Source organism: Notolabrus celidotus, chromosome 12 (genome assembly GCF_009762535.1).
Source record: "Notolabrus celidotus isolate fNotCel1 chromosome 12, fNotCel1.pri, whole genome shotgun sequence".
In the NCBI taxonomy this organism is placed as follows: Eukaryota; Metazoa; Chordata; class Actinopteri; order Labriformes; family Labridae; genus Notolabrus; species Notolabrus celidotus.
In genome coordinates, this window is record NC_048283.1 from 27682200 (window position 1) to 27700768 (window position 18569).

Genomic DNA, 18569 nt, shown 5'->3' on the forward strand with positions numbered 1-18569 from the left:
GTACACAAAGTATTATTTCTGGCTTTTCCTCTATCAAGGTTAAAATAAATACCTCCCCATTGAGTAAGATCAGAAAAAGAATACGATTATTGGATACTACACCTACATACACGCACAACAGGAGCTTAGTCTGCTCGGCCCTGGATAAAGATGACTTTGACCTGAAAATACATATCAAATTTAGAAATCACCAAACAAAAGTCAATTTATTAGAAAACCTCTTAACCAGTAATCATTCTCAAATACCATCAGCTGTGGATCAGGTCATCTATCCTGCGTCAGTGTGTTTTGACGCTCTGGTTACTGTAATGAACAATGTTGGTTCAGGGTCATGCATACCAATCTTGAAAAGCCAGCGTCAATCAAAGTTACTCTTCATGACTTAAGTGTTGTCCTTTCACTCCGTTTTGAGCTCCTTTTCTTATGGATCAATGATGCACATCACTGTCTTAGACACTGGGTGATCAATGTCTCATTTTGGAATATTGATCACAACATTACAATGGATCGTTAAAAGGTGAAAGAGGAACACTTGTTCCTTTTGCTACTGATGATGATTATACAATTTTAGGACAAACAGTATATATAAAGTCCAAAGGAAATCTAAATAAAAAAGTACACTTTGAAGTAAAAATTTGGCAATCTGAAGACATCAGTCATGCAAGTGTATGGACATAATGGGTGTTATAATGAGAAATATAAGCAAAATATATTTCTAATATAGGAGATTTATGATAATAAACATGGAAAAACATTATGATTGCTGTAAAGTTTAGTCTAAGGGGGAAAAGTAGTAATTTTAATATATATACTGTGTATATGTATGTATAAATATATAAATATATAAATAGAAATATTTCAGTTATATTTTTGGGCTTATTTTGCCTTTAATGACAGGACAGCTGAAGAGAGACAGAAAATGTGGGTAATGGAAAGTGGGGGAAGACATGCAGTAGGTGGTCGATCGGCTGGGGGTCGAGCCGGCAACCTCTAAGACTGTAGCCTCTATACGTGGGGCGCTTAGACCGCTAGGCCACCATAGCCCCAATGTTGATATATTCTAACAAGGATGCATGTCTGACCGCCACTGTCCGAGAGTTTGAGGGAGAAAATGGTAACACATTTTGTAAAATCAATCTTAAGTAGACAGATTTAAAGAGTCATAACACAGAGGGATATTTAATATGTTGTAATTTAATTAACCATACATTATTTGACGGTACAAAACAAAGTCATACAATTGGAAACACCACAAGGCACATTACAGCAGCACAGGCATACAATTTGTGACGTAATGAACCCTTTAGTTTGTTACATGTACCACAAGGTGAAAACAAGTCTTACCAGTTTGAAATGATGGATCTGATAAAACAGAAAGACTTCATGAGAACAAGGTTTATATGAAGTTTCCATTTAATTCTCATCAAGATTTTTAAGGCTAATATATGTCTACCACACATTAACAAAACAATAACCCATATATTCTCTTGTAGTTCTTGTTATTAAATATCATACAGTACAATACGATACGAGCCCCTCTACATTACATTAATTTTACAGATGAATAATTTGAATTACTTCATATATGACATTACACACAGTTCATTTGCAGTTCAATAAAAAGCAGCTTTTTAAACAGTCGTGAAACTCGGAATGGATTCTGTAAACAGTAAAATTAAAGCTTTATGCTTTCTGAAAATGTGACAGTCATAGCTTCAAAACCAACAACTGAATCTTTGTGCAGAATAAAAAACACAAATCTTTAATTAGGTATAAATATGTGCTTGCACTGACATGTTACAACTGGGAAGATACAATGACTGACCTGGCTATGGAGGACACAAGCTGCAGAAGAAAAATAACAATACTAGTAAAAACAAAAACTCTATGAATAAAGGAACACTTATTACTTGTACCGATAATAGCAGTGTTAAAAGGCATAAATCAGTTTTTTAGTTTTTACGCTGAAGGATATTTCAGTTAAATTTGCTTCTGAAATTCTTGCTTCTTTTGTATTTATTCCACTATCTATCAGTTGCTCAGACAACATAACTATTAGTGAACTTTCAACCAAAAACTGAGTAATAATTTCAATTAGTTATTTTTTTAATATGTAATTATTTTAAACTTATTTTAAATGTATGTTTATCTATTTTTTAAGCTAAAAATAATACCCTGAATTGCTTGTAATGCGTAAAAAACACCTGCCAATGTACTAAATAAATGTACTTGTTAAGTCTTACGAAATAATCAGACATTATTCTGATGACAGGAAACTTGAGCACATTTTTCCCCCTACATTGGCAGAAAGTTTCGCTTATTACAAGCAACGAAGTGTTTTTTTAAACTTGTTCTATCTTGAAATTAAATGTTTATCTGGACTCCTCATGAGAATGTGGCTTATATTTGATTTATTAACATATTTTTAACTAGAAGTATGACAAATGAACTCGCTAAGATTTGAGTTTTAGCATTACATTTCTTCCTTACTATGTGAAAGAGTGAGCTTTTATTGAAAATAATTCAGGGGTATGACTTTTAACTATTAGCTGATCAACAACAGAGTGTAAGGAACGACTATACATGCTGACATGCAGAGTTGACCCTGCATTTAGATGGCATCTAAAAAAGGAGAAAACAGCAATGTGCATTTTGCCTCTCTGGGCTGCCCTGAACCTGCCATGTGTATGTTGTTTCCAGAGTCAAAGTCCTACCTGGAACATTTGCTCAGAGGATGTTTTTGTTGCCAGCTCCTGAGCCCAGTATTTGGCTGACCACCCAATTCAAGCCCCCATTAGTGTCCCTGTGTTGTTTTCCCTGGTGTCCCAGTGTTCCAAAGCAAATATGTCAATAATGAAATCAGGGCTCGGAGCTCATGAACTTGGTAGAGTGCTTGGGACTACAAGGTCCATGTTCAGCTGAGTCAAGCTAGCGGAGGCTACAGGTAGCAACACTTAGCTAGTGGTTACTCAATCAAAGCAATCTGTCCATAATCAGGGAACTCAATTTAACACTGAAGAATGAGGCAGAGCAAGCACAAGATGAAAACCATATATTACTTCCCCCGTAAGATACGATCTAGTTTATATTGATCAGTGAATTAACGTATCTGTGTCAAAATGTATCAACCAATTAATCTCCACTCTTGTTTGGACACTTTTGTTAATACTGTTCCTCTTTTTGTTTGGCAGCTTCTGTCCTCCATACCTGGCAGGGTAAATTTAACAATCAAGTGGTCTATTGAAAGAAATTCCCTTGGCAAAGTATTTTCATATCATGAGAAAGCAATCGATGGATATCTGAGTTCATTGAAGTCTTTGGTTGAGTGGATCAGTAGTGTAGTTCATTTTGTCTCTGTGTCACTGATTACATGTTTCAGTGTTTACTCGCTTAGGCTACTTAGGAGCTGTTTCAATGTTTTTTAAATTAAGTTTGAGGATCTTTAGTTTAGAATATGGTCAACTATGTGATGGACTTATAATCTACAACAAATCAACTTTTGAAAACTCACACCAATCAATTCTCTTGACTTGTAATGGATGTACTTGTAATGGATGTGACCTCTGTGTTTATGGAAAAAAGGATCATGTTTGGTGAGGAAGCTTGGGTACTTATACAGTTTTGTGATGATGTAATAAATGATAATTCCAGTAAAGTGTTTTGATAAACTGTATTGTGTCTGTTACCCAAAGTTAGCAGGAACTGGTGCATTATAACAGTCTTTAAGAAAAGCAAGTAACTCCATAAATACTACAAACAAGACAAGGACATGGACTGGGATCCAATCGAATAACTGGCTGAGATAATATAAATAAATATAAATAAAAAAACCTGCATTTTACAAATAAACTCTTCTGTGTGACTGGATATACTCAAACCATGTATATTAACAAAATACTAAATCTCTATATTGTACACTGTGCCTCGTTAATACCATGCAGCTTTGAGTTTTACTGTTTCATTTTGAGTCACCTTGCACTTGTCACAATGTGAATATGAAAGAAATGGATCCATTCACTTGCTTTATGCTCGCTCCAAATGAAAAGTAGTATTGTAACAAATACAGGTGCAAAACCTTAAAACTTGCACAATATTCCTCAAACCAGAGTTTTATAGTAATGGAAGAAGTACTCCGAACAACACATGTGCTGCGTCACTGAATCTCACTCACCAGTGTGAACACGGCAGTGAAGAGGGTCAGTGCGCAGCGTTACACATCCACTGTTGAAATTTAAAAACACTACAATTTATGGGTTTTTGTCGGCACTTTTAAAACGGCTATCACCACCTCCGCCATCGCTGGGCTTTATTTAAATAGCTATCTCTTTTTAGCTCTTCAGACCTTTGCTTTGCACTCATCCATCCACCCAAGACCCATACTCTCATCCTCTCTCTCTTCTTACTCTCTTTTTGTGTTTCAGACTACCAACCAGTGATGCAGCTGTGGGGAAATGGATACAGCCATGAAATAAAACATACTGTAAGGGATACACAATTCAAAGGATATATCAAAACTGTTCAAGATAATTCACTACTTACTGTAAACTGCCGGACCTCACCATTGTCAACCAAGTGATGCTCTGATTCTGGAGTGATGGCATAAGCCAGTCTCTGTTTCAGGACAAAGTGAGAGGACTCGTACTTTAGAAAGTTAGAAATCGAATATCATTTACACGTTTTAAAATGTAGATTAGATCAGGTTTATTGGGAATTGCACTTACATCACAGAACTTCCCAGGCAATGTGCAGAGTTTGTAGATGGCGTAGAGAGGCACCATTGCCATCGAGGACATGGCCAGACACCATCCCACCATGTTAGCCCAAGGAGGAAACATATAGGAGCCATAGTGTGGAGGGTTAAACGTGGCAAAGCTCACCACCACCATGAACTGAAAGAAAATGACTTGGTGTTCAAAAGACTTCAAATTCAATCAGCTGGTATCAGTTACTTTGCAGCACTTTAAAAGTTAAGATACTCAACAGTTGAATGCATAGTTCTGAATCAATAATGTGAAGCGTGGTTGGTGAGAGTTTATAAAGGGGAAATACTTCCATTGAAACTAAATGCAACATTTCACCTCAGGTATTTAAAAAGATGTGAGTGTGCTGAGCCATATATAGCCTAGATCACATTTTAGCCTCCCAGGAGAATACACCAAAAAGCAAAAGAAAGCAATTCTAGCATTGAGTAACAATGGCGAGTGTCTCCAGGAACACTTGAAGACCAGCTAGGAATCAACAAGAAACTTCTGGGCTGATCAGTTTGACTTAGGATTCTTGGCAGCAGTGTTTTGTTGTACGAGTACATCATTGTGTTTATTCTAAATGATCGTTGTCAGGATTCCTATGAACATTACGTCAGCTTATGAACTCACTAGAAGGAAGCAGGGGCTGACAAACTTCCAGCAAAGCCTCCAGTAGATTCCTGGTCTCTGGCCAATCATCTCCTCGATATCATCGCTGAATCGGTCCACTCCTACATCACATGGAGAAAACATAATTACAGCCCGTGCTGACACTTTTAGATAAACTTACTGCCCTGAGTTTTAGATCAGTGTCAGGCTTAGTGTGCAGTCCTTCTCTTTGTTGCATGTCCATCTTTTCTTTCTTAAAGGTTTGCAGAAAAATATGACTCAGGAAGTGATAATCAAAATAAAGTTCACCCTCTAATGTTTTGTGTTAACTAAAGTCAACCTGGAGCACAATTTTTACCTTATCATGGTTGGCTCCGTCTCATAAATCTTGCCTTCGTGCCTGGAAGGCTTCTCTCTCTGCAGACAAATATATCCAGGCTGACGAGCAGGTATTCAGCAAGAGGAGATGCACTTTGTTGTGGACAGCAGAACGAAAGACCACTGTGGCCAGGGGTTAAGAGTTTCTGTCAGCAGTTATGAGGATGGGAAAAAAAGGCCTGCTAAAGCCTCAGGCTTGATTTATCTGTCTTGCCAGGGTTGGGACCTGCCAAAGTGGGGCAATATCCTGACCCCACCGCCTGAGGCTTGGTTAGTATTTAGCCCTGTATGGATCCCTCAGCAGTCAGGTTAAGTAGATATGAGACACGAAACTCAATACAGAAGTTCAGGTCAACCATTTACCCTGACCTTAGGAATGTTTATATAATACTCTCCTCTGCTCCGTGTTTTCAGAATCACACTATGAAAAATCACTTTTTCATGCTTTCTGCTGGACCAGTGAGTGAACATACATGAAAAGCACTTGTGAAACAGTTTGTCTTCAGGCGACTAAACATAAATAAAAAGGAAAGGAAGAAGGGGGGTGTAGGTTACTTATCAACTCAGCGGAAGTTTGTTTTTTTAAAGCTGAAAAACTACTAACTAGGAGGGCAATTCCCTCCCATATGACTTAAATTTTTTGTCCATGTTGAGCTGAGAGTAAAAGATAAGAAGAATAAGAGAGATCACACTTCTCCCATGCAAAAATAAGCCATAACTCATGGATATTTGGTGCGTCTGAAAAATTAAACCCAAATGAAAATAAACACTGACAACAACAGCACAAGTGGTATCGTAGAGATAATCTCAAAGCCGTGTTTAATTGAGTGCTGATAGAGTTTGGACATCTGGAGAGACATTGACTTTGCTGTCGCCTCCACTTGCCACCCACAACAATCTTCCACCTAGCTATTAGACAGCTGAATCCTGTCAATGACAAATGGGAAGAGCTTGTTCCCCAGCGGCAATTTGCTTTATGTGGTGGCTCACCACTGCTGAGTGAACACAGAGGTAATGCTGGCAGCGGTCATAACTCCACCACCAAACCGTTCATCCCTGTGCATTCACTAAACATGCACATAGGTTGAAGAGGCCAAAACCATTATTGGGGATAGACCCTCTTACTGTAGTACCCTCACATCTAATAGAACTATGTGTCATGGAGTCACAGCTCTCCTAAACCAACAGATTTCTCATCAAACCCTTAATATAGCATCAGCTTTGCTGACCATGAAAACATGAATCATCTGTTTCCTCTTTTGTCCTGTCAATCAGTCTCACCGTAAAACCAAGCAATGCCGATGGCTTCAATAAGCACTCCAAAGAGGATCGATGTCCCTGCAGCAAAGTAGTCCAGAAGAGTGAACACGTACATCCCACCCTGGAGAGAATGAATAGTTATGTGTTATCGTATTACAATAATCAGTTAGATGAATATAAATGCACTGATCTAACTCCATGATCAACATGCAGCAACAGCCTGTGTGTTGTGCTACTTACATTCGTAACACAGAAGAGTGATATTAGGAAGGTGGCTGCCACGATGAAGAGGGTGAACACCTCCCTGTGCTTGTGGAGGAATTTAAACTCATCAATCAGCCCGGTGATCACCGATTCCATCCCACCCATCTGCAACACAAGACAAGAGTTAGAATGACATACAGTGACATTTTACCCAATGATACCTGAAAGTGCTTCAGCTTATGAAGTCACCATTCAGGTCTAGGCTGAAATAACAGGTGTGTATGGGAGTGGGAGGTTCAGTGCAAACTTACAGCACTGTCAATGCCAAGTGTCAAAAGCATGATGAAGAAGATAACTGCCCATATTGATGAACCAGGTAGTGTTGCAATGGCTTCAGGGTAAATGACAAACACCAAACCAGCACCTAAAGAACAAGAGAAGCACAGAAGAAGACAGCACAGCACAAATTAATGTCTTAAATGAGCCTCGTAAAATTGTGTAAAAGTAATTATTGCCAATGTGCTGAAAAAGTAATGTAGATAACGAATTGTGTGTTACTGTTGGTTCGAGAAGGGATGTTCCTGAGCGACTTATTTCCTAGTTGTTTTAATGGAAATTTAAATTTCGGACTAACTGACAGGACTTATCTAAACTGATTAGAAAACTATCAAAATTGAGCAAAGGGTTTGATAAACTTTGGGACAAGGGAAACACGAGATCACAGAGTCTGAGGGTAAACAATGTCAAATTGGTTTACAGAGTGTGGATAGAGTTAGCTAGCACCACCAGACTTTGGTTCTCCTTGCAGGTTAAAGCCAACATGCTTGTGCTGTTACCCATTCCTTCAGTCAAGTGGTTATATGTCAGTTTAACAAGACACAGTCAACACACAACTTTATCTCCATTTTCGAGATCAAAGTACTACAAAACCATTAATAATTAGTTTAACTGAGGAGTAATTCTGGTGCTGATCAGTAAGGGTGACGAAAGCTGTAATAAAATGTTTGAGTTTATGAACATCAATTTAAGGAGCCTTAATTTGATGGTATGATCCGCCGCTATTCGCTTTTTATAATCACAACACTCCAGACAGATTTCAAACCCTTACCGTCTCTGGCAACCTTGTCCAGTGGCACGTTGTGCTTGTGAGACATGTATCCCAGGAAGGAGAAGACCACAAACCCGGAGAAGAAACTAGTCAGAGAGTTGATGGAGCTGGTAATGATGGCGTCTCTGGATCAATGAGACCAAATATGAAAACAACAGTCAAGAGTGACAATCCCAAAGAAAATCCACAGTTCATTATTTGTTTATCAGCCATCCCACAATCAATATTAACATTATTGATCAGCCAATTGACCAAACAGTCAACTCAGGAGTGTGTCAGGGGTGGGAGAATGCCTACTTTTCTTGGCTTGGACATGAAAAAAATACTAAATATGCAGAATGATGTCAGTCGCAAAATAGTTTAGAGAGCCTTGATAGATTTTATGGATCAGACAGGTAGTAGTCAATGTTTGTCTGTTTTGAGACAAACCAAATGCAGAAATGTAACAAATAAATGAGTCAGTTAGTGCTTTTAGAACATCGCTGTTTGGACACTTTTTGGCATTATGCTTAGTTATTGAATGTCAGCCTTTAGTTCAGGGGAGAGCACTAAAGGTGAACAGTGTTGTGTGTCGGACATTAGAAATGTTGAAAAGGCTGAAAAAGGATATAAAAGCCTCCTGCAGAGTGTTGGTGATTTCAAAGACTGCACCAGTTTTGATTGGTGTTACGGCTGTCTGTTGCACAGCATGGTGTCAAAGACATGGCGGGTTTCAAGGAGCTTCAAAGGTTCTTGTAATTCACCTGCTTGTGTCACCGGCATGTGTTTGTATCTGTGTGTGTGTCAGTGTGTGGAAGCTATTCCCAGACCCATCTCCATCTTGTAAATCCCCTCCTGTCTCTCCCCGCCTGTGTCTTTACCTGTAGCAGTTGTTGCTGAATTTGTTGTAGCTGGAAAAGGCAATTAGCACACCAAACCCCACTCCCAGAGAGAAACAGATCTGTGTTGCAGCCTCAAACCAGACCTGGGGAGCGACAGAACAAGCACACTTGTGTGAAGCGGCAAACAAAAGGCACAGGAGAGGAAAAAAGCCATTATTAGGGATAATTGCAGGAAACTCATTCAACGGCAGTAGATGAAAGACGCTAGTGAATACGGGGGGTAATTTTGCAAATTACCGCTCCATGCATCTACCTAATCTAATTCTCTGATTGCTGCCATGCATCTCTCTCTCTCTCTCTCTCTCTCTCTCTCTCTCTCTCTCTCTCTCTCTCTCTCTCTCTCCTCTCTCTCTCTCTCTCTCTCTCTCTCTCTCTCTCTCTCTCTCTCTCTCTCTCTCTCTCTCTCTCTCTCTCTCTTCTCTCTCTCTCTCTCTCTCTCTCTCTCTCTCTCTCTCCCTTTTTCACTCTTATTCTCCATAACTGCATCCTTTAATCCTGAATGTTCACTTACTGAGCTCCTCAGTCCCTAATAAGATATCGTTTGATGAAATAGTTGGTTTAAGAGAGAGGAAATATTAGAAACAGTTTACATAAAACAATTTTCTCACGTTTATTTCAACGCCTGAAGGATCTGATAAGTTAACAGCACTTAACAGGGAAAAACAATGACAATTGTAGACTGTATACAGAACAGGCTTTTGCTGGTTGTCTCTGTTACGTAATTTTCAAGGGCCAAATTATGTAGGACCAAAATAACGCTTATGTCCAGGTCGACATCGAAGTCTAGCCAAGTCTATTTCAGCAGCCCTACTTTGATAATAACAAAGCCTAATCTGAAAATGTCAAAGCATTCCTTCAGAGTCGCTTTTATTTCCTTCTTCTCTTGCACCCCAAGCATGCTCAGTTTAATCATGTCCCCCCTCTCTCCTTCCACACACTCACCTTGGCATCACAGAGTCTCAGGAAGTCTACGGAGAGGTATGCCTTAATGCCATCGATGGCTCCAGGCAGAGTGACTCCCCGGAGCAGCAGCACAGTCAGGACCACATAGGGCATCGTAGCTGTGATCCACACAACCTGGAAGGGTTGCACAAGGTAGGCGCACACAGATTGAACACGCACATAGACACAGAGAAAAGTTCACAAACATACCTGCACACACACACACACACACACACACACAAACACACACACACACACACACACACACACACACACACACACACACACACACACACTCATATATACACAAATGGTCAGCTTTAACAGTTTTCTTTGGACTAGAAGTTACATTTCTGTACAGCAAGCTTCTCTAAGCTTATTCTTCACTTGAGAGGATTCATGATTCACAACACAGATAGCCACAGTGTCATTTCCTACCTTTCCAGAAGTCTTGACCCCCTTCCAAAGACTAAAGTAGAGCAGGACAATCACTACAGCCAGACAGGAAGTCAACTGCCACCGTGGGCGCCCCAGATCGTGGATCCCATTACTGTCCTGGATGTGGAGGACCGCTCGACTAAAGGAAGACAATATCCTGGTTAGAACCATGACCATCACAAAGAAAGGGACTTTCATATTACCAGGATGTCTTGCATTTGCCACTTCACCAATGAAGGTTTTATTTTAGTAGAAGATTAAAGTGAAGGAAAAGTAAAAAGAAAAATACAGATAACTTCATCCATTCCCAAAGATTTAACCTCAGACTGGGACTAGGACTGTGCATATTATTAAGATTAGAAAAACACTTTAGATTTTTTTCTAAGTAGGCGCAAATACAAGCAAGTACTCAAACTAAGACACGTTCTAAGATGTATCCAGCTCGGAAAGGGGGAAGGCTCTTGTTCTAGGGTCCAAGCCAGGGACAAAATAACCTTTAGTAACATGGCCACGACCCGTCAAAATAAAGGAATAACCCTGAATGAACTCATCCAAGATGCACGGCTGTCTTCAAGATCCATATGGCAAAGTTCTGAGAATGACACTCCCATTACTGAGAGTGCTACAGCTTTCCTGAACAGCATTATTATTCACAACAACAGTTGAGCTCCTTGCTTTTGGTCTTGTTCTTTATTGGCCTGAAAATCAACACCTGGATTTGTTGGAAGCAGATAATCTAGATGTCAGCATTGACAGGGGACATTTAAGAAGCCCCAAGGAAATCTGGCTTCATGTGGCATTCTTACATCTGTTGAAAATGCTGCAGTATGTTTCCTTACCAAATGTCATGGAAACCGGCAGACACAGCCTTTACTAAGGAAGTTACACAGATTAGAGGGTATCCTTTTAAATCAGCATGGCTGAATGTCAAAGTGTCAAATGAAAGGTTCATATTTGTCTGAACATACTTTGATTAAGATAATCTCAAGTGTGAAAAACAGATGAGACTGATTATTATTAGCCAATATTCAGCTGATGTGGTCAAATTGTCTGCAGGTGGTTCTATGTAAATAGCACACTGCCTATTCAGCTTTACGGATGACATGCCTCAGCTGTCACAACACATCTTCCCCTTGCTCGGTGGAAAAAGAGACACCTGCTCGTCTTCACAGGGATGCAGGCTGCATGAGCTAAATGCAGACAGACTCTACAGCTTATACCTGATGTTCATTTAAAATGTGTTATTATCATTTGATTTAGATGTTTGAACTTAATCTGACGACCAAAAGCATCAAATCTACTAGAATGCACTGTTACACAAAATGAGCATATCATTGTACAATTTTCCTCCTGCAATTCCTGTTGTGGAAATTTGTGGAGGTTGGTAAGCCTAAGCTCAGCAAGTGTGAGATACAGTTAATCAAGTATGTGATTCTTCAGTTGCAGATACTTTGCTGCAGGTTCAGAGACTTCAAGACAGAGAAAATCATGATGGGACTCCAACCTGACTTTAAATCTATGGATTGTAATGTTTTCTCAGCAGGACAAACCATTTTTTCAAACATTCAGTACATTAACAAAGACATGGAGGAGCTATAGTTCAGGCCAACTTACTCAAAGTACTCCTGTGCTGGGGTGGCCTTGTAAATGTCACTGACTGAGCTGTTGTCAGCCCAGTCGGAGCAGTTTGGACTGTTCCACGTGTTGTTGCAATGGACCCATGGTAGATCACCAGTGAATGATGAGAAAAGGTAGAACAGTGCCCAGGAGATGATGACGTTATAGTAGAAACCAACGTATAGGGATATGAGGATCACGGTGAAGCCCACACCTGTTGAAGGGACACACATTTGAAGGCAGCGATAGAAAAGAGACAACCTCAGTGGAATCCAAAACCCAATGACTTCATCAATAGCTAAGGGTGGTGCAAAAAACTGCTCTTGGGTTCAGTTTGAGTTTTTCTATAATCGGTGACCAGTTTCGACTCAATGAAGAGGACATCCAGAATCATTGGGGGGTCATAGCTTTGGACCTTGTCATATACAGCTGCAATTAAATTTAGAATCAATATGGTCATGAACAGGAAGCCAGAATCTTAAACCGGTGGTTCTCTTATAAGCAGCATTTTGCAAAAGTTAATGCTGTTGGGGGGAAGCCTGAGTAATACCCATACAAGAGGGTATTACAGAAGACCAGACGGCGACGCAAGATCAAAAAGACATGAACAATCCTGGGTGAATCACAAAAGGATAAGAAGGCGTATTCTTTTTTTTAATAAGCCTAAACAAACATGACTTGACAGCTACCTTTACCCAGTCATCGAAATGAAAACCACAAACCGATACATCATCAGAACTTCTTGAAGATTACTTAATGTTTTGTAATCCGTGTCCAAGATGTTCTCCCTTGAAGAACTGGATGTGGCACACAAGTTCATTTTTGTTACATCAGTTTATCAGAGTCCAGCAGTTAATACCAAAAGAAAAGGGTGGCGGTCAGCTGCTATAGGTGGTTTGGAAGGGGACATATAACTGGGTGTCGTCAGCATAGTGGTAGAATTGTACGCCTTGTGAATTCTGCACCGCATTTCCCATAATCTCTCTGCAGAGAGCAATAATTTCCTTCTATCACTCTATGTCTGTCAGCACTAATGTTTGTTAATAAGGCATTTTTTGCAAGGTAAGAGACAGATTTTTCCTGAATGTGTGCATTATGGCTGATTTAAAGGCAAACATCTGGTAATCTTTTGCCTGTGCAATGAGAATTAGACAGTGTCTTATCTCTTGTTTACACAAGTTTAGCAGTTTGAAAGAACATGCAAGTCTTTCGTGAGTTACGCCCTGTTTACTCAAGACTTAACCCAGAGGAGTTATAGGCCGTAAAATGACCCATTAAGAGCGCCACAGATAAAACAGGATAAAGAAGTTAGAGAATTCTCTCACGATTGAGAAATTCTCTTTGACGGATAGAGAGCAATAAGTCAAGAGGAGACGTTTTAGTCCCACTCAGTATTTAAGACTCTGAGATAGAATGATCTACAATGTCAAAACATACACTCCTGTTGAGCAAGAATAAAACTCAGCTTTTACCTTTATCAGCTGCAAGGAGTAAGTTATTTGCCACCTAATTAAAGCTGTCTCAGCGCTGCTTACTGCTCTAAGGTGTTTGGCCATTCAGAACCATTGTGAATCAATAAAAAGGTCATACACTTTTTACTCCTGGGCATCAAACTTAGGTACTGCTGCACTGTGTGGTGACATTCTACAACCCGAAAGCGAAATCTCTCACTCAGTGCAAGCAGTCACCTTTGATAGATCTCTATGTCCTCAAAGAAAAAAGCATTTCAGCTTCTAAAGATCTCCTCCTCATGCCTCTTTACTATCAACCCATCTGCCCTTTCTGTAAATCTGAAACCCTGACCACTCTTCTAAGGCTAAATTTAATCGTTAACCTTTGCTAAGAGGAATGACCACAACTGTGCCTTATTGATTCCTTTGTAATGTGGATGTGATATTTGTCAGAGCGGCGATGCCTCTTATTAGCACCACATGCAGTCATGTTATCTCTCCAGCTTGGCCATCTCTGCCTCTCTCTGTCATTTTCTTCAAATGCATTGATCCTGAGAGGAAACCAGCTTGTTGATCAGAATAATTACTGTCAATATGGGCATGTGTATGTGTGTGTTTGAATAATTACAGTTATCCCCCTGCTGAGAGACAGGGAGAGAGTGAAGCATGTGATTAGAACGTCAACCTACCCAGTGTGGTCCCTAACAGACGGAGGCTCACACTCGCACAGAAACACATGAAGGAGCACACACACACTGTGGGCCACCTCCAGACCAGCAAAGACATGATGCAATAGAAGACAGCGGTAATGCTTCAAATCCTGAAGCAACAGATGGTCTGGTGGAATAATGGTGTTTGAGGTTGCAGCGTTTGATTACAGCAGGGGGTGAAATATGGATTTAAGTAAAACTACAATTTAAGAAAATGAAAAAAATAACTAAATTCAGTGTTATATATAGTTTAAAATACAGAGACAGGCATCAACAAACTAACTTTGCAGTGTTATTTAAGCACAAAAAGTTGAACTATACAATTCGTTTTATTGTATTTCTGAAACTACGCAGCTCTTCATGTTTGTTTCTCCACCAGTTCGGATGGCATCTTCCTAAACTGTGCTTTGCTTATTGATGTGTTGAAAAGTACCCCTAGAGAGTGTCAGCCGATGCTCCACGCTACTATTTGACAGAAGAATTTGGACAATCAGGACAAGAGTCTAAAAGCCCAATTTCCATTTGCTTTCCATCTGAGTGCCAGCACAACCTGATGTTGTGCAGAGGATAAACAATGCCTGTCGCTGCTCAGCGCAGAGATGAGCAGACAAAAGAGACTGGCATGAGGACAGACAGGCATGTGGGCAGACAAGCAGACAGAGAGACATGTACATATTAAAGAAAGTTTACCATCAGACAGATAGATCGGCACGTAGGCAGACAGACAAAGGGACAGAGTGCCTTCATGCCATGTCATGACAGATTTCACATGCATGTGCAAACAGACAGGTGTCAAAATAAGGCACTTTGCATGTGTACATCCTCCAGTGTGGGTAGCTGTCTGTATGTCAAAAATGCGTGTCACATAGTGTGCCTCCTACCTTTAAATAACGGGCAGATCTTCCAGACCCCTGCTGCCCCCTCTCTGTTATACTGTCCCAGAGCCAGCTCCATGTAGAAGAGAGGCATGCCTGCTATCACCATGAAGAACAGGTAAGGCACCAGGAACGCACCTGCACACACACACACACACACACACACACACACACACACACACACACACACACACACACACACACACACACACACACACACACTTCATATTGATTCTCAAAAAACAAACACACACACACACACACACACACACACACACACACACACACACACACACATTTCAAATTAATGAAGGCAAACATTTCAAAAGGATTAAAACATTTCTTGAAATCATGTCAGTTATAAAGTCATACATTTGTTACTTCACTGAAACTTTGATTACTTCTTGAGCCTAATTATTCAAACCTCACTTCTAACAGATGGGTGACTGTGTGAAGACCAGCATTCACTGTCAGTCACCCAACCCCTCACCCTTGATTTTGTTATCTTCCTTGACACGTGAAGCAAATTATTACATGACTGGTTGATGGACAGAGCCCATGGAGGCGAAATGCCAAGCATAAGGGTGTCAGCTGTTACTGTACCAGTTCAGTATGAACTTGGTGACACTTTAAAGGTACTTTTTTAGAATAGGAAATATATAATTATTAACACCCTTGAAAATACTTTGAGTAAATGGGATTAAGATCTGTTTAACTAACTACAGAGATTTGGTTTGCAGCAGACGAGGAAACCTTACTGCAAGCCATTTATTTCCTCTTTCCCCAGATGTTCTTTCATCTCTTTTTGGTCAGGGATCAAATAAAACATAAATCTCTGAATATAATAATAAAATAATAATAATAATTTGGGCTAAGTGTCATAAAAAATTATTTTTTTTATTTTGTTGTACACAGGTATGACAGCATACTGGATTGAGAAACACATGGTCACCCTTGACTATGGCTACAATATCAGTGACAGCTCTTGAACATAATGAAAGCTCTATGTTAAACAGCCATAATTAGTGGCTGTGATCGTTGGTGCTAATCTATTCAAAGCAGCTGTGGTGGTTTTTCCCCTATTTTGATCTCTGTGAGGAGCTAAAAACTCCAACAACAACCAGTGAGGAAAAGGAGCTGAAATGTATGCTCAATATCAAACACATAAACATACATTAGCATACAAGTGCAGTGCACCATGCATGGAAGGAGGTAAAAACATAGGAGTGTGCTCATCGTGTTTGAATGATTCCATCTTTATTCCACTCCCTCTCCTTTTTTCTTCATACTCCTCTTATATCCTCTCCGTCTTTTTAAACACAAACTCCAAATCAAAACCTTTAAGCCTACGTCACTACTCATTTCTGTGACCCCTTTCCCTCTCCTTTACACCCTTCTCCTGATCTCCATCCACTCTCTGTTGGGGGACCTCTTAGACATGATCCGACCACAGCTTCCTCACCTCCTCCATTCTTGTAGCAGAGGTACGGGAATCTCCACACATTGGCCAGGTCTACAGCGAACCCGATTACAGACAGGAGGAAGTCGATCTTCTTCCCCCAGGTCTCCCGCTCCTCCTCCCCACTGGGGTTGGTCTGATTTGGAGCAGGAGCCACAAGGGTGGTCGAGGTGAACTGGACCCCATTCTGCTCCTTCACCAGGATCAGCTCCACCTTATAACAAGTCACAGAGTTAAACTCTAGATGATGCAAGAGGTGCATAAAACACAATCAAGTACATTATAATCTGTTATTTTTTACTTTAATATTTTCTAACACATTAAAAAGATGAAGGAAAAAGACTCAGTGCATCAAATGAAGAAACACTAATTGAGCACCTAGACCAAATTCACATGACCAAGCACATACAGTATATTTGGTTTAATGACTGAGTATGAGGTCTCCCAGTTATTTCTGCAACCTCACGTCTTGATTTTCTCACTTTCTGCCCATTTAAACCAGAGATAGTCACCTCCAGTCCTTAAATGCTCGATGAAACAATCTTTGTGTTTCTTCAATCTTTTGTTCATTCTAAATAAAAACAAATCAAGGACATTTTGGCTTCCAGTAAATGTTTCCCTTGTTGTCATTATGAGTCACACAAACTCTTGGGGTCCTCATAAATTAAACAAGACAGACCATTTTAGAGAGAAATGCACTTAATTAAGAAGCTTGCACCATGCAGTGATGCGATTAGGTTTCTTTAATTAGAATGAATGGCATATCATTAACCCAACAACAATTGTGTCAGAACTGCACTGACCTCTTTGGGGCCCATTGTGTTGGAGGTGGGTTTTTCGGGGGCTACAACTGAGGACATCAGGCCGGCAGGGACTCTCTCTGTAAGCATGAAGGGGGGGGGGGGGCGAGCCTCGTGGAGTGAAATGCCAGCGGTTGTGGAAGAGAAAGGGAAGAAGGCGCAGCTGTATAGTCTGTAGAGAAAACACAACATGAAACTTTTTGTTTTGCCTTTTATTGGGTAATTGGTGATAGTTGCAAACATGAATAGACTTAGAAAGGTCCAAAACAAGAGCTGGAGAAAAACTCTGCCAAACAAGTCCATAAAATAACAACTGAGAGCTTAAAAAAATGTATAAACAAACAATTAGACAATTAAACTGAAAATGATTGGATCACAAGAATGCTGATTATTTTTCACATCTCATTAGGCTTCATGGAAGAGAAATACAGCTCTGATTGTTACTATTGTTTATTAATTTCAAGCTTCAGAGTTGTACCATAAAGTCAGTCAATATCAGAGTTGAAAGATAGATACTATGCAAAGCAAAGAGGTGTGGAGAAAAGTCAGAGAGTGATGGGATTCATAGCTGAGGGTAACAAGAGGGCGTGGGGCAGCATCTCTACATGGCCATGACAGCGTGCTCATTTTATTTCACACTTGTTGATCGCCATTTTGCTCACAGATTTGGCCCAGCGTCAACCATCCCTTTCTGACCACAAAAAGCTGTCCACATCATTTAGATCAGATTTGTGTGTTTCAAACACTTCTCTGAATTTGTGTTTCATAAAAGTCTAGAAATAAGGCCCAGTTTTTTTCTTCAAAATTATAGTGATTCAAAAATCAATTAGAGCTAAATATTTTTTTTCACACATAAAGATGTTGATTTCAGTTTTTTGAAAATACAAAATTTGTTGTGATCCAAATATCTTTGGATCACATTTGGATTTGGATTTGATTTGGATCAACCAAATGTCTCACGATTTCATATCCGCTTTCAAACTTCACTAAAGTGTTAAAATTCTTCAAAATACAACCACTTATTCTGAACAGTTCTTGCAACATTAAGACAAAAAGTAACATCATATGTTAAAAACAAAATGCAGTTTTATT

At 39.8% G+C, this 18569-nt stretch overlaps 1 protein-coding gene across 1 annotated transcript; it reads right to left on the reverse strand.

The window, feature by feature from the left end:
• Positions 1–1174: 1174 nt before the first annotated feature.
• Positions 1175–17537, reverse strand: slc6a3 (solute carrier family 6 member 3). The gene is made up of 15 exons (XM_034697675.1): positions 17481–17537; positions 16681–16891; positions 15225–15356; positions 12180–12396; positions 10566–10704; positions 10128–10262; positions 9165–9268; positions 8305–8429; positions 7508–7620; positions 7233–7361; positions 7014–7113; positions 5376–5476; positions 4722–4889; positions 4540–4611; positions 1175–4441 (listed from the first exon to the last, which is right to left on the reverse strand). Exons 1-15 carry the CDS (start codon positions 17535–17537, stop codon positions 4418–4420), a joined length of 1827 nt encoding a protein of 608 aa, XP_034553566.1. The 3' UTR covers positions 1175–4417.
• Positions 17538–18569: the final 1032 nt, after the last annotated feature.

What these genes read in the sequence shown, in the direction of transcription:
- slc6a3 (XM_034697675.1), bottom strand. Translation starts at nt 17,537, where the DNA reads ATGTCCTCAGTTGTAGCCCCCGAAAAACCCACCTCCAACACAATGGGC. An exon ending in CACTTGGCATTGACAGTGCT is followed by an intron (nt 7,362 to 7,507) that starts GTAAGTTTGCAC and finishes CTTGTGTTGCAG; the next exon opens with ATGGGTGGGATGGAATCGGT. An exon ending in CGGCATTGCTTGGTTTTACG is followed by an intron (nt 5,477 to 7,013) that starts GTGAGACTGATT and finishes CATGTGATGTAG; the next exon opens with GAGTGGACCGATTCAGCGAT.